The sequence below is a fragment of the Schistocerca gregaria genome, chromosome 1, assembly GCF_023897955.1.
Source record: "Schistocerca gregaria isolate iqSchGreg1 chromosome 1, iqSchGreg1.2, whole genome shotgun sequence".
In the NCBI taxonomy this organism is placed as follows: Eukaryota; Metazoa; Arthropoda; class Insecta; order Orthoptera; family Acrididae; genus Schistocerca; species Schistocerca gregaria.
In genome coordinates this window covers 1097166931-1097182683 of record NC_064920.1, presented here as the reverse complement: position 1 = coordinate 1097182683, position 15753 = coordinate 1097166931, and the positions used below count along the sequence as shown (strand labels likewise).

At 44.1% G+C, this 15753-nt stretch overlaps 2 protein-coding genes across 2 annotated transcripts in view; one reads left to right on the top strand and one right to left on the bottom strand.

Moving 5' to 3' along the window:
• Positions 1-10752, bottom strand: part of LOC126282218 (prostaglandin reductase 1-like) — a 59128-nt gene extending 48376 nt beyond the window's left edge. The window contains exon 1 of the mRNA XM_049981770.1: positions 10199-10752. Within this exon, the coding sequence (XP_049837727.1) occupies positions 10199-10399 (201 nt within the window). The 5' untranslated portion in view covers positions 10400-10752. The remainder of the gene's footprint in view (positions 1-10198) is intronic.
• Positions 1-15753, top strand: part of LOC126282200 (tubby-related protein 4) — a 1357172-nt gene that overhangs the window by 237883 nt on the left and 1103536 nt on the right. The window lies entirely within an intron of this gene.

Genomic DNA, 15753 nt, shown 5'->3' with positions numbered 1-15753 from the left:
TAATTATAGACTACTAGTAGTACAGAGTCTTAGTGTTTCTTGTGTGTCATCACAGCGCAGAGGAATTTAATTTCTATTTTTCTGTTTGCTTGGCAGAGCTTGGGAGAGAGACGTTGGTGTTAGTAGCTAAAGAACAATGAGAACGGAAATGACAAAGCATGTTAGCCGGAGTAGGCCATGATTTCGACGTACGCTTGCTTGAAGATTGTGAGAATTTCTTCCCTCCCTGTGGATAGCAGATAACTTATCCATCGAGAGAACACTAATGTGTAGTACGTCCAGAATCACGCGATTTGGTGATCACTGTTACCGATGTAGGGGTTATTTTATGAAGTCTGTAATTTTAACAAACAATAATCATTCGTCACTGATACTGTGCGTCTGTATTTTTGTCGCCTCGCCATGGCGTTACAGCAGTTGGGTCAGGAGAGGCAAATTAAACTGTTCAGTATTGCTGGAATTATATAAGAGGAAAGTTTGAAGAAAACTGAACGTATGATATATTCTGAATACAAAAGTTACGGGTACTAATGTGAGAATCGTATAACATCAATTGGAGCGAAGACATTTTGTTTACAAATGATAGCAAAAGATGTTTAAGAATTGGGTGGAATGTTGTGACAATTTACGGACAATCTTCTGTCAAAAGCTACAGGGGTCTTAATATGCACCGCTGTTATTGCTTCGTCACCAACTTTAACAAGGCTGGATTGATGCAGTTGTCAAGTTGTGGAATTAGGCAGCTACTCTCATTATTCCTGCATAACAGCCGCATCGTTAGCCCCATCTACGATCCACATTCTCAGCAATCCACCCAATGCTTTACCACTCTGTTTCCCTTATCCTATTCCAGTCGCAAGTGGTTAACGGGAAGAACGATTGTTTTGTAAGCATTCGTGTGGGATCAAAGCACTCTATATCACACAGACGGAGAGCTGTATCATACCACTCTTCGGACTGCATACTATAACATCAACGTGGTGTTGCTAATCCAGAGAACAAAATGTTATATCGACATTGGACGCTGAAAATGATGTCTATTCAACTTTGCTCTTCTGATTTGTACTGGTGGGTCGTCAGCTGCGCTGAGCTTTCTACGCTAGCTAGTTTTGTTCTTAGTTTCTGGATGTTGTTACAGACTTCCACTTATTTTGAATTGTGTAGCTGCAGTGAGCCCAAATAATGCGTCTTCATCATGTCTATCATGCGGTGGCCAGCGACAACAGAAAGCATTGGTTTGTTTTTGGTTACAAATGAAATAATTTTTAAACCGGGATTTTAGGTGCTCATTCGACAGAGCGCTCGCAAATTACGCTAGCCTGATGTTGGTTTCATCAATATGTATCAACGGGGACAGTGAAAACACTAACAAGGGAACCTCACCATCGCACCCCCTCAGATTAAGTTATAAGTTGGGACAGTGGATAGGCCTTGAAAAACTGAACATAGATCAATCGAGAAAACAGGAAGAAGTTGTGTGGAACTATGGAAAAAATAAGCAAAATATATGAACTGAGTAGTCCATGGGCAAGATAGGCAACATCAAGGATATATGTTCTCAGAAGCGCCGTGGTCCCGTGGGTAGCGTGAGCAGCTGCAGAACGAGAGGTCCTTGGTTCAAGTCTTCCCTCGAGTGAAAAGTTTACTTTCTCTATTTTCGCAAAGTTGTGATCTGTCCGTTCGTTCATTGGCGTCTCTGTTCACTATAATAAATTTAGTGTCTGTGTTTTGCGACCGCACATCAAAACCGTGCGATTAGTAGACGAAAGGACGTGCCCTCCAATGGGAACCGAAAACATTTGATCGCAAGGTCATTGGTCAACCGATTCCTCCAAAAGAAAAAACGTCTGATATATTCTATACGACACTGGTGACGGCATGTTCGTCACATGACAGGAATATGTTGTCGACCCACCTAACTTCTACACTTGGGGAATGGGTAAAAAGATTCTTCTACCTTGCCCGATTTATGTTTTCTTCTGGATGTGATAATCATTCCCAAAAAAGTGACGAAAACATAAGAGTTTGTCACATAAACTGCAACAAATGAATGCAAGAGTTTCACAGTCGCACAGTTCTCCCTGTTTTAACGTTTGAAAATTTTCCATGTGTTGACCGTCAAATCCTGCATATGTCCAAGCAAATCTGAACATGTCCTGGACTTTTGGAGAGCGAAGTTGATTATGTGCGAGTGCCTGAACTTTAATAATTGTCTGAAAATAAAAAATTAAACTTTCCACTCGACGGAAGGCTTGTAGCAAGGTCCTCTCGTTCCACAGCTGCTCACGCTAACCACGGCGCTCCTGATCTCACCCTCTCCTTAATGTCTATCTTTCGCATGGACTACTCAGTTTGCATATTTTGCTTATTTTTTCACATAGTTCCATACAACTTCTTCCTGTTTTATCGATCGATCTGTGTTCAGTTTGTCAAGGCCCATCCACTGTGCCAACTTATAACTAAATCTGAGAGGGGTGCGATGGGGAGGTTCCCTTGTAAGAATAAACAGTGTATTGTGTAGTGAAACCAGGGACCTAGAAACGATGGAGAGGCTTCGTCCTGCTGTAACCCCCAGTGTTTTACAACCCCACAACAGGCCACAACAGTCCACCCACCTCACCAAAAAAATGGCTCTGAGCACTATGGGACTTAACATCTGTGGTCATCAGTCCCCTAGAACTTAGAACTACTTAAACCTAACTAACCTAAGGACATCACACACATCCATGCCCGAGGCAGGATTCGAACCTGCGACCGTAGCAGTCGCGCGGCTCCGGACTTAGCGCCTGGAACCGCGAGACCACGGCGGCCAGCCCCCACCTCACCGCCGCCCCACACCGAACCTAGGCTTATTGTGCGGTTTGGCCCCCAGTGGATACACCCCTCCCTCCCTCCCTCCCTCCGGGAACTCCTCATACCAGACGACTGTAACCCCAAATATTTCCGTGGTAGAGTACGCGGAGAGTTTGTTTGCGCAGCAATTGCCGACATTGTGTAACTGAGTCGGAATAAGGGGAACCAGTCCGCATTCGCCGAGGCAGATGGAAAACCGCCTTAAAAACCATCCCAGGCTGTCCGGCATACCGGACCTCGACACAAATCCGCCAGGCAGATTCGTGCCGGGGACCGGCACGCCTTCCTGCACGGGAAGCAGCGCGTTAGACCGCGCGGCTAGCCGGCCGGGCTTGAGAATAAACAGTACTCCAGCAGCGACTCGGTAGCGCTGCATGGTTGGCAGCAGCAATCAGTGCGGGCCAGGGCAGTGCATTCGGTGCTGATGTACTGGTTATTCTTCGACTTTTATTGTCCTTTGAATAAAATGAAAATCGCACTAGACTAATCTGGGATCACTCTATCGAGCGGGCAAGCAAAATTGCTCTTTAAAAATCATTTTATTTGCAACGGGTGACAAACTGACGCTTTCCGTCGTCACTGGGCGACACATGGAAGACTTGATGAGCAATATTTGGGTTGACTCCAGCTACGCAACGCAAAGGAGAAATTGCAGGTATCTGCTGAAACACCAGAGAAAAATCGCCAGGCGACTCTTTAAGAGAGACAAGCCATATAGAGAATGAGAGCGGTCCTATCACCGATCCCCAGCGTCTCCTGACGAAACCAGTGTCCCTGCACACTCCGCCGAGGACAGCGTACTGGATTCTAAGGACAACGCACTGGGTTCCTTCATCCCTCATCATACTTAGTTGGTTGGTTTGGGGGGGGGGGGGGGGGGAGGGAGGGCACCGAATAGCGAGGCCACTGGTCCCATTGGATTAGGGAAGGATGGGGAAGGAAATCTACCGTGCCCTTTCAAAGGGACCATCCCAGCATTTGTCTGAAGCGATTTAGGGAACTCACGGGAACCTAAATCAACTCACAAGTTGCAAGAACATAACGAGAAAATTCCCAACTAACAATGGGACTGACTTTCAGAAAAGAAAAGTATGTTTACTTTCATATACATAGTCATTATTATTATTATTATCATTATTATTCTTGATTGTTAAAATTATATTTTATTGTTATAATTATCATTGTACTACTGTTATAATATCTATTTTTTTCTTTAACATCAATACTGCATAATAGGCGATATGTCCTTAATGTTATGTAGAAACTGTAACTCGTTCAATCTGAGTATGCCTGGTTAGGTGTAAGAGAGGGCCTGAAGGCCCTAATCTTGCCAGCTGAGTCGAAACAAGGCCCCCGGAGTAGACAACATTCCGTTAGAACTACTGACGGCCTTGGGAGAGCCAGTCATGACAAAACTCTACCAGCTGGTGAACAAGATGTATGAGACAGGCGAAATACCCTCAGACTTCAAGAAGAATATAATAATTCCAATCCCAAAGAAAGCAGGTGCTGACAGATGTGAAAATTACCGAACTATCAGTTTAATAAGCCACGGCTGCAAAATACTAACGCGAATTCTTTACAGACGAATGGAAAAACTGGTAGATGCAGACCTCGGGGAGGATCAGTTTGGATTCCGTCGAAATGTTGGAACACGTGAGGCAATACTGACCTTACGACTTATCTTAGAAGAAAGATTAAGAAAAGGCAAACCTACGTTTCTAGCATTTGTAGACTTAGAGAAAGCTTTTGACAATGTTGACTGGAATACTCTTTTTCAAATTCTAAAGGTGGCAGGGGTAAAATACAGGGAGCGAAAGGCTATTTATAATTTGTACAGAAACCAGATGGCAGTAATAAGAGTCGAGGGGCATGAAAGGGAAGCAGTGGTTGGGAAAGGAGTGAGACAGGGTTGTAGCCTCTCCCCGATGTTATTCAATCTGTATATTGAGCAAGCAGTAAAGGAAATAAAAGAAAAATTTGGAGTAGGTATTAAAATTCAAGGAGACGAAGTAAAAACTTTGAGGTTCGCCGATGACATTGTAATTCTGTCAGAGACGGCAAAGGACTTGGAAGAGCAGTTGAACGGAATGGACAGTGTCTTGAAAGGAGGATATAAGATGAACATTAACAAAAGCAAAACGAGGATAATGGAATGTAGTCAAATTAAATCGGGTGATGCTGAGGGAATTAGATTAGGAAATGAGACACTTAAAGTAGTAAAGGAGTTTTGCTATTTAGGAAGTAAAATAACTGATGATGGTCGAAGTAGAGAGGATATAAAATGTAGACTGGCAATGGCAAGGAAAGCGTTTCTGAAGAAGAGAAATTTGTTAACATCGAATATATAGATTTATGTATCAGGAAGTCGTTTCTGAAAGTATTTGTTTGGAGTGTAGCCATGTATGGAAGTGAAACATGGACGATAACTAGTCTGGACAAGAAGAGAATAGAAGCTTTCGAAATGTGGTGCTACAGAAGAATACTGAAGATAAGGTGGATAGATCACGTAACTAATGAGGAGGTATTGAATAGGATTGGGGAGAAGAGAAGTTTGTGGCACAACTTGACTAGAAGAAGGGATCGGTTGGTAGGACATGTTTTGAGGCATCAAGGGATCACAAATTTAGCATTGGAGGGCAGCGTGGAGGGTAAAAATCGTAGAGGGAGACCGAGAGATGAGTACACTAAGCAGATTCAGAAGGATGTAGGTTGCAGTAGGTACTGGGAGATGAAGCAGCTTGCACAGGATAGAGTAGCATGGAGAGCTGCATCAAACCAGTCTCAGGACTGAAGACAACAACAACAACAACAACAATAAAAAATAAATAAATAAATCAGGTTTTGACGCGGGTTTGAAACGTTTGTAAGTACGCTGTTTAGATTTTCATGTTGGTAACGTCAAGTAGCGCTCTGTATGAATATCACTGACTGTGTTGTGTGGAGTCTGTGGCTGGTTTGCATTGTTGGAATTTGCTATTGTGGTGTTGGGCAGTTGGCTGTTAACAGCGCGTAGCGTTGTGCAGTTGGAGGTGAGCCGCCAGCAGCGGTGGATGTGGGGAGTGAGATGGCGGAGTTTTGATAGTGGATGATCTGGTCAGAGACAGTAATTTTGTAAGACTGGATATCATGAACCGATATATATATATATATATATATATATATATATATATATATATATATATATATACTCCTGGAAATTGAAATAAGAACACCGTGAATTCATTGTCCCAGGAAGGGGAAACTTTATTGACACATTCCTGGGGTCAGATACATCACATGCTCACACTGACAGAACCACAGGCAACAGAGCATGCACAATGTCGGCACTAATACAGTGTATATCCACCTTTCGCAGCAATGCAGGCTACTATTCTCCCACGGAGACGATCGTAGAGATGCTGGATGTAGTCCTGTGGAACAGCTTGCCATGCCATTCCCACCTGGCGCCTCGGTTGGACCAGCGTTCGTGCTGGACGTGCAGACCGCGTGAGACGACGCTTCATCCAGTCCCAAACATGCTCAATGGGGGACAGATCCGGAGATCTTGCTGGCCAGGGTAGTTGACTTTGTAACGTTCCCTCTTTCTCTTTATTTAGGTTTGATTTGTTTGATTGTTATTCTTTATTTCTATTATTCGGAATCTATTTTGTTTTTATTAAATTGAGCCTGAAACTTACGTAATAAATACTTCGCGTGAAGTGCGATTTGCAGCATAAACAAAAATTAATTTCGGAAATGTAATCCACTGAATATTAAAAGTAAAGCTTTTGAACAACGCGCATGACTGACTAGATACATTCAGAGGGTACGTACATTCGCGTGCGAGTGGTTGCGGTCTGATGAGAAATTTTCATTGTGAAATAATTTCGTCGTAACACACTCGGAGATTGCGAACGTACATTCAGAGTAGAGGCACGTACGTTCTATCATTCCCCGTGGCCTCTATTGTTGAGCAGCGCCGTTTTGAAGATCTTCGGTTCCATCTAAAACTCGCCTTCTCTGCTTAACATAAATACTCCATAGGCATGGGAATAAGGCTTGTTGTGCGATGAAAATAATATAAAACACATCTTGCGTCTTTTAACTCATTCATTTACCACACACACACACACACACGCTAGTAATTAGACAGTACGACATCCCACCAGCCCATAAGAACAAAAAGTAGTCGTTCATACCAGAAATAAAAAACGAAGGGCGAAATTGTTCCTATGTCTCTCAAAGATAAAAAGTTTACCAGATATTTCTCTGGTGTGTCACTGGAACAATTTATCAGCACCTCTGCGATTAAATCACAATATTTTCAGTTCCTTTACGATGTAGTCCTGTGGAACAGCTTGCCATGCCATTTCCACCTGGCGCCTCATTTGGACCAGCGTTCGTGCTGGACGTGCAGACCGCGTGAGACGACGCTTCATCCAGTCCCAAACATGCTCAGTGGGGGACAGATCCGGAGATCTTGCTGGCCAGGGTAGTTGACTTACACCTTCTAGAGCACGTTGGGTGTCACGGGATACATGCGGACGTGCATTGTCCTGTTGGAACAGCAAGTTCCCTTGCCGGTCTAGGAATGGTAGAACGATGGGTTCGATGACGGTTTGGATGTACCGTGCACTATTCAGTGTCCCCTCGACGATCACCATAGGTATACGGCCAGTGTAGGAGATCGCTCCCCACACCATGATGCCGGGTGTTGGCCCTGTGTGCCTCGGTCGTATGCAGTCCTCATTGTGGCGCTCACCTGCACGGCGCCAAACACGCATACGACCATCATTGGCACCAAGGCAGAAGCGACTCTCATCGCTGAAGACGACACGTCTCCATTCGTTCCTCCATTCACGCTTGTCGCGACAGCACTGGAGGTGGGCTGCACGATGTTGGGGCGTGAGTGGAAGACGGCCTAACGGTGTGTGGGACTGTAGCCCAGCTTCATGGAGACGGTTGCGAATGGTCCTCGCCGATACCCCAGGAGCAACAGTGTCCCTAATTTGCTGGGAAGTGGCGGTGCGGTCCCCTACGGCACTGCGTAGGATCCTACGGTCTTGGCGTGCATCCGTGCGTCGCTGCGGTCCGGTCCCAGGTCGACGGGCACGTGCACCTTCCGCCGACCACTGGCGACAACATCGATGTACTGTGGAGACCTCACGCCCCACGTGTTGAGCAATTCGGCGGTACGTCCACCCGGCCTCCCGCATGCCCACTATACGCCCTCGCTCAAAGTACGTCAACTGCACATACGGTTCACGTCCACGCTGTCGCGGCATGCTACCAGTGTTAAAGACTGCGATGGAGCTCCGTATGCCACGGCAAACTGGCTGACACTGACGGCGGCGGTGCAAAAATGCTGCGCAGCTAGCGCCATTCGACGGCCAACACCGCGGTTCCTGGTGTGTCCGCTGTGCCGTGCGTGTGATCATTGCTTGTACAGCCCTCTCGCAGTGTCCGGAGCAAGTATGGTGGGTCTGACACACCGGTGTCAATGTGTTCTTTTTTCCATTTCCAGGAGTGTATATCATGACTTTTGAACACTATTAAGGTAAATACATTGTTTGTCCTCTATCAAAATCTTTCATTTGCTAACTATGCCTATCAGTAGTTAGTGCCTTCAGTAGTTTGAGTCTTTTATTTAGCTGACAGTATTGACGCTCGCTGTATTTCATTAGTTAGAGTAACGAAGATGTTTGTGAGGTAAGTGATTCATGAAAGGTGTAGGTTATTGGTAGTCAGAGCCTATCTTTTGTAGGCATTTTTGAAAGTCAGATTGCGTTGCGCTAAAAATATTGTGTGTCAGTTTAGTGTTGATCAGAATAAGTAGAGAGAGTAATGTCTGAGTACGTTCAGTTCTGCTCGGCTGTTTGAAAATCAAATAAGCTAAGAGGTATATCAGCACCATCATTCATAAATTTTTCTAAGGTGACGTTTCACGTTGTCCTCCCGAATGTGAGCCCAGTGTGCTAACCACTGCTTCATCTCATCCCTCATCATACTCGGTTGGTTGGTTTGGGGGGGAGGACACCAAATAGCGAGGTCACTGGTCCCATTGGATTAGGGAAGGAAATCGGCCGTGCCATTTCAAAGGAACCATCCCACTGCTGTTTCTTATTTATACAAATGATATTCCTTCTAGTATTACAGGTGATTCAAAAATATTTCTGTTTGCTGACGACACCAGCTTGGTAGTGAAGGATCTTGTGTGTAATATTGAAACAATATAAAATAATGTAGTTCATGAAATAAGTTCGTGGCTTGTGGAAAATAATTTGATGCTAAATCACAGAAAGACTCAGTTTTTGCAGTTTCTAACTCACAATTCAGCAAGAACCGATATTTTGATCAGACAGATTGGGCATATTATAAGCGAGACGGAACAGTTCCTAGGCGTTTGGATAGATAGTAAGCTGTTGTGGAAAGCCCATGTCCAGGATCTTGTTCAGAAACTAAATGCTGCTTTATTTACAATTAGAACAGTATCTGAAATAAGTGACACTTCAACACGAAAAGTAGTCTACTTAGCATATTTTCATGCGCTTATGTCGTATGGTATTATTTTTTGGGGTAATTCTTCTGATTCAAAAAGGGTATTTTTGACTCAAAAACGGGCTGTTCGAGCTATATGTGGTGTAAGTTCGAGAACCTCTTGTCGACCCCTATTCAGTAGTCTGGGAACTCTGACATTGCCCTCACAGTATATATTTTCTTTAATGTCATTTGTTGTTAGCAATATTAGCCTATTCCCAAGAGTTAGCAGCTTTCACTCAGCTAATACTAGGCAGAAATCCAATCTGCATGTGGAATGCACTTCCTTGACTCTTGTGCAGAAAGGAGTGCAGTATTCTGCTGCATCCATTTTCAATAAGCTACCACAAGAACTCAAAAATCTTAGCAGTAGCCCAAACTCCTTTAAGTCTAAACTGAAGAGTTTCATCGTGGCTCACTCCTTCTATTCTGTCGAGGAGCTCCTGGAAGAGCTAAAAAATAAGCAAATTCCAGTGTTACATTGTTGATTTTCTTTATTTAAACTTACGACTTGTCACCTGAATATGTTCTTTTTTTATATTTCATTTTATCTGTTTCTAATATGTTCTAATTTCATGTATTGACTAGTTCCATGACCATGGAGACTTCTCTTTAATTTGGTGCCACGGAACAGTAAATAAATAAATAAATAAATAACCTCACTCGGTCCTCGTCATACTTCAAATTAATGTAATGCACATGTAACTTTAATACCTCTGACGATGGCGGCATACTGCCGAAACGCGTCGTGGTAGTAAATATTGCTAAAGTATTTATTATTTCGTAAGTTGGCTGTTTCTGCGAACGGCCAAATGGAGTGCGGTACCTGCGAGCCGATCATGGTGGCGCCGACCTTGTGCAGGTGCTTGAAGGCCCACTCGAACGGGTCGAGGCTGATGTAGAGCGCCTCGACCAGGATTTGGCCGTCTCGCAGCGGGGGCAGCTCCTCCTCCTGCAGGCAGAAGTCTTCGGGCAGCGGCTCGGTGCCTAATGGCCGCGCGATCACCAGCTTGCGCGCTCCCGCCATCGCGGCCCGCGGTGGACTGAGCGCTGCCAGCTGCCAGCTGCCAGCTGCCAGCTCCTCCCGTGTATCGCTCTGCGCGTTACGTCAGCGAGGCGCGCCACAGCGTCTGCGACGCGCGCCGCTGTTCACGTGTCGCGCGTCACCGTGATCCAGATGAACGAATCTCTACTGGCGCTGTCATCTCCAGCCTTACCGTTCCTTTAGTGGCGTACTGCAGGCTAGGCGCAAATTGAGAAGCGTATAGCACGTGTGACGTGACACGACACTACAGCGCGACACGCAAGTGCCGCACGGGTCACGCGGGTCCAGCGCATATTGCGACGCGTACACCATACTTCGCACGAGCCGACTGGCGAACCGAAGCGCGCGCAACCTCTTATCTTTCTCAAACGATTTTACAGAAACTATTCTCTGAAAATACATGATTTTTGCCTTACTTGTAGCGTTATATGTCAGCTTCGTGACGAAGCGCCGATCAGCTCGCTAATGACCATTCTTACTGTCATGTACACATTTTAGTAAGAAACTACGCAAAACTCAAAAAATTTTGCAACGGAGATTAGGGGTCGCTATGATTTTGCGTTTGGTGCGTATTACACCATATGTTGCTGCGTATGAAATTTAGCTAACATGCTGAATTTTTGTTTAGACTTGGGAGTAGATCTCTATCTGCCTCCCGTCTCGAGAAAATGGATCCCATGTAGCGCGCTCACTTCCGATCTCACGCCCGCGAGAATGAAATACTCGCAACATCTCTCGTATCTCCTAAACCGCTCGAGACATCGAAACGAACGTTTGGCGAAAGATAGCACACAAGGAGGAGAGTGTTTTGCCAATTATTAAACACACGGAACTTCCTTATCTATGGCGATATATCACTACTTATACTTATTTTTTTATTTATTTCACTCCAGTGACTGTAATTTTTTAAAAGTTATCGACAGCTAGCGAAACAAGAGCTTCCTAATATGAAAATAACCATGAAATTTCTTCTTTTATGTTACTGCAAATCGATACTATGAGGGTTTTCGTAAGCTATTGAGCTCTGTGATTCCCAATTACTTGTTTAATGAGGCCCTCCGTTTCGGAATTCTGTCTCAATAGCTGCTGTGAGATGAGTTTGGCAAATTACACTGTGGCAAAGGAAGTACAATTAAACCAGTCACCAAGAGAAATGTGGCCTTTACTCATAAATGGTGATGCTTCTTCGAATGAGAGAAGGTTAACAACTCACACAAAATTGGCAGTTCTGTTGGAATTTTGGTGGAATCCCCGTAACCCATCGTATTTTTAACACTGAGCGACTGGAATGGAAATTTAACAAAGGATTTTATTGCAGGGGAGGATAATGCGCGCGACAGGAATGCACAAGCTAGCCATGTGTGCCTTGTGAGATGGAGTTCGAAAAACATTGTCATGAAAGTAGATCTGCCTTTGTCAGCAGCACCTTTCAACAAATTAAATATATCTAATCATAACACACTTCCCCCCCCCCCCCCTCCTCCCCCCCATGAACCATGAACCTTGCCGTTGGTGGGGAGGCTTGCGTGCCTCAGCGATACAGTAGGTGCAACCACAAGGGAGGGGTATCTGTTGAGAGGCCAGACAAACAGCTTTACTGTATGATTAAATGATGATGGCGTCCTATTGGGTAAAATATTCCGGAGGTAAAATAGTCCCCCATTCGGATCTCCGGGCGGGGACTACTCAAGAGGATGTCGTTATCAGGAGAAAGAAAACTGGCGTTCTACGGGTCGGAGCGTGGAATGTCAGATCCCTTAATCGGGCAGGTAGGTTAGAAAATTTAAAAAGGGAAATGGATAGGTTAAAGTTAGATATAGTGGGAATTAGTGAAGTTCGGTGGCAAGAGGAACAAGACTTCTGGTCAGGTGACTACAGGGTTATAAACACAAAATCAAATAGGGGTAATGCAGGAGTAGGTTCAATAATGAATAGGAAAATAGGAATGCGGGTAAGCTACTACAAACAGCATAGTGAACGCATTATTGTGGCCAAGATAGATACGAAGCCCACACCTACTACAGAAGTACAAGTTTATATGCCAACTAGCTCTGCAGATGACGAAGAAATTGAAGAAATGTATGATCAAATAAAAGAATTTTTTTAGATAGTGAAGGGAGATGAAAATTTAATAGTCATGGGTGACTGGAATTCGGTAGTAGGAAAAGGGAGAGAAGGAAACGTAGTAGGTGATTATGGACTGGGGCAAAGAAATGAAAGAGGAAGCCGACTGGTAGAATTTTGCACAGAGCACAACTTAATCATAGCTAACACTAGGTTCAAGAACCATAAAAGAAGGCTGTATACATGGAAGAAGCCTGGAGATACTAAAAGGTATCAGATAGATTATATAATGGTAAGACAGAGATTTAGGAACCAGGTTTTAAATTGTAAGACATTTCCAGGGGCAGATGTGGACTCTGACCACAATCTATTGCTTATGATCTGTAGATTAAACCTGAAGAAACTGCAAAAAGGTGGGAATTTAAGAAGATGGGACATGGATAAACTGAAAGAAGCAGAGGTTGTAGAGTTTCAGGGAGAGCATAAGGGAACAATTGACAGGAATGGGGGAACGAAATACTGTAGAAGAAGAATGAGTAGCTTTGAGGGATGAAGTAGTGAAGGCAGCAGAGGATCAAGTAGGTAAAAAGACGAGGGTTAGTGGATTTACTTGGGTAACAGAAGAAATATTGAATTTAATTGATGAAAGGAGAAAATATAAAAATGCAATAAATGAAGCAGGCAAAAAGGAATACAAACGTCTCAAAAATGACATCGACAGGAAGTGCAAAATGGCTAAGCAGGGATGGCTAGAGGACAAATGTAAGGATGTAGAGGCTTATCTCACTAGGGGTAAGATAGATACTGCCTACAGGAAAATTAAAGAGACCTTTGGAGATAAGAGAACCACTTGTATGAACATCAAGAGCTCAGATGGAAACCCAGTTCTAAGCAAAGAAGGGAAAGCAGAAAGGTGGAAGGAGAATATAGAGGGTCTATACAAGGGCGATGTACTTGAGGACAATATTATGGAAATGGAAGAGGAAGTAGATGAAGACGAAATGTGAGATATAATACTGCGTTTAGAGTTTGACAGAGCACTGAGAGACCTGAGTCGAAACAAGGCCCCCGGAGTAGACAACATTTCATTGGAACTACTGACGGCCTTGGGAGAGCCAGTCCTGACAAAACTCTACCATCTGGTGAGCAAGATGTATGAGACAGGCGAAATACCATCAGACTTCAAGAAGAATATAATAATTCCAATCCCAAAGAAAGCAGATGTTGACATATGTGAAAATTACCGAACTATCAGTTTAATAAGTCACAGCTGCAAAATACTAACGCGAATTCCTTACAGACGAATGAAAAAACTAGTAGAAGCCGACCTCGGGGAAGATCAGTTTGGATTCCGTAGAAATGTTGGAATAAGTGAGGAAATACTGAACATCAACAAAAGCAAAACGAGGATAATGGAATGGAGTCGAATTAAATCGGGTGATGCAGAGGGAATTAGATTAGGAAATGAGACACTTAAATTAGTAAAGGAGTTTTGCTATTTGGGAAGCAAAATAACTGATGATGGTCGAAGTAGAGAGGATATAAAATGTAGACCGGAAATGGCAAGGCAAGCGTTTCTGAAGAATAGAGTGTAGATTTAAGTGTCAGGAAGTTATTTCTGAAAGTATTTGTATGGAGTGTAGCCGTGTATGGAAGTGAAACATGGACGATAAATAGTTTGGACAAGAAGAGAATAGAAGCTTTCGAAATGTGGTGCTACAGAAGAATGCTGAAGATTAGATGGGTAGATCACATGACTAATGAGGAAGTATTGAATAGGATTGAGGAGAAGAGAAGTTTGTGGCACAACTTGACCAGAAGAAGGGATCGGTTGGTAGGACATGTTCTGAGGCATCAAGGGATCACCAATTTAGTATTGGAGGGCAGCGTATAGGGTAAAAATCGTAGAGGGTGAGCAAGAGATGACTACACTAAGCAGATTCAGAAGGATGTGGGTTGCAGTGGGTTCTGGGAGATGAAGAAGCTTGCACAGGATAGAGTAGCATGGAGAGCTGCATCAAACCAGTCTCAGGACTGAAGACCACAACAACAACAACAACACTCTTTTAGGATATTCCTACTTTCGTAATAATACCGACTATTTTCTTAATTTGTGTAGCCTGTTGCTGTATAATTAGTTTCTTAATGCTGATAATGTCCATGCAACAATTGAAATGCTTTTTCTCATCAAGGCGAACCAATTAAAGCATTGTTATTTGTGACTGCTTTTCGACTGTTTCTAGCTTGCAGTGGAAATATGTTGTTCACATTCATGTAGTATAGTGTGTCGTATTACATTATTACATCCATATGAGAGTAATCGCAGTGAAACTTCTATACTTCAGATCTTGGACGCTTTTTACCACAAGCACAAATTGATCACACCTGTGGAGATTATCCCTTTCTAAATTTTTGTAATAGATCGTACAAATACGCAAGCATACTAGGCAGCGAGAATATAACCTTGCTTTACTTTCCTGCCTTGATTCTTAATCACATGATTTTATAATATTCATTGCTTCCTTATTCACTACCCTCTGTCCCTTCTTGCGATCTGAAAACATCGCGGAGGCATATGGTACAATTCCAGCGGCCAATGGCTCATCAGTTACTCGAGTAAACATTTTTCTTGCAGATATAAATAACAGAAAAGTATAATGCTAACGAAGAAAACTGGAGCGTTTAAATGGTGAAAAATGAAACACTACCCAAAGGCAATAAAATTCAGTACACAGTAAGGGAAAATTTATCGTATTGGCAATACTACCACCGCTGATATGCGCCGTTCCGATGTGAGCATATGGCAGGGCTAATTTTCCGCTCCCCGCCTTAAATTTCCCACGGTGCTAACGAGGCAAGCGCGACGCCCGGCGCGAGAAACTGTGCCTCAACCACAACAACCGCGCGACCTGGCGCAGGCGCGTGTCGCGTCCCAGTCGCGTCGCGTCGCAATTTGCGCGGTCCCATTTGAACCTGTGATGTTACAAAAACGCGCGCTGCGCTACGTCGCGCCACACGCGCTATACGCTTCTCAGTTTGCGCCTAGCCTCAGGCTGTTCTGGCGAGTAACTGTTTTCGTTTTTAGGCTGCGTTGGCAGTGACACCGATAAAGGTCGGGACACACACGTCCGGGTCGTGTCAGGGCCGAGTGACGGCCGTGCTGCGGTCCGTCCCTGCAGGGGCCACACGTGACCGGCGCACGTCCGTGTCTTTGTTGTTCCTTGTAGTGACTCGGACGCTGTGATCTGTGTTTCTGTTTGTGAAAGCTGTAA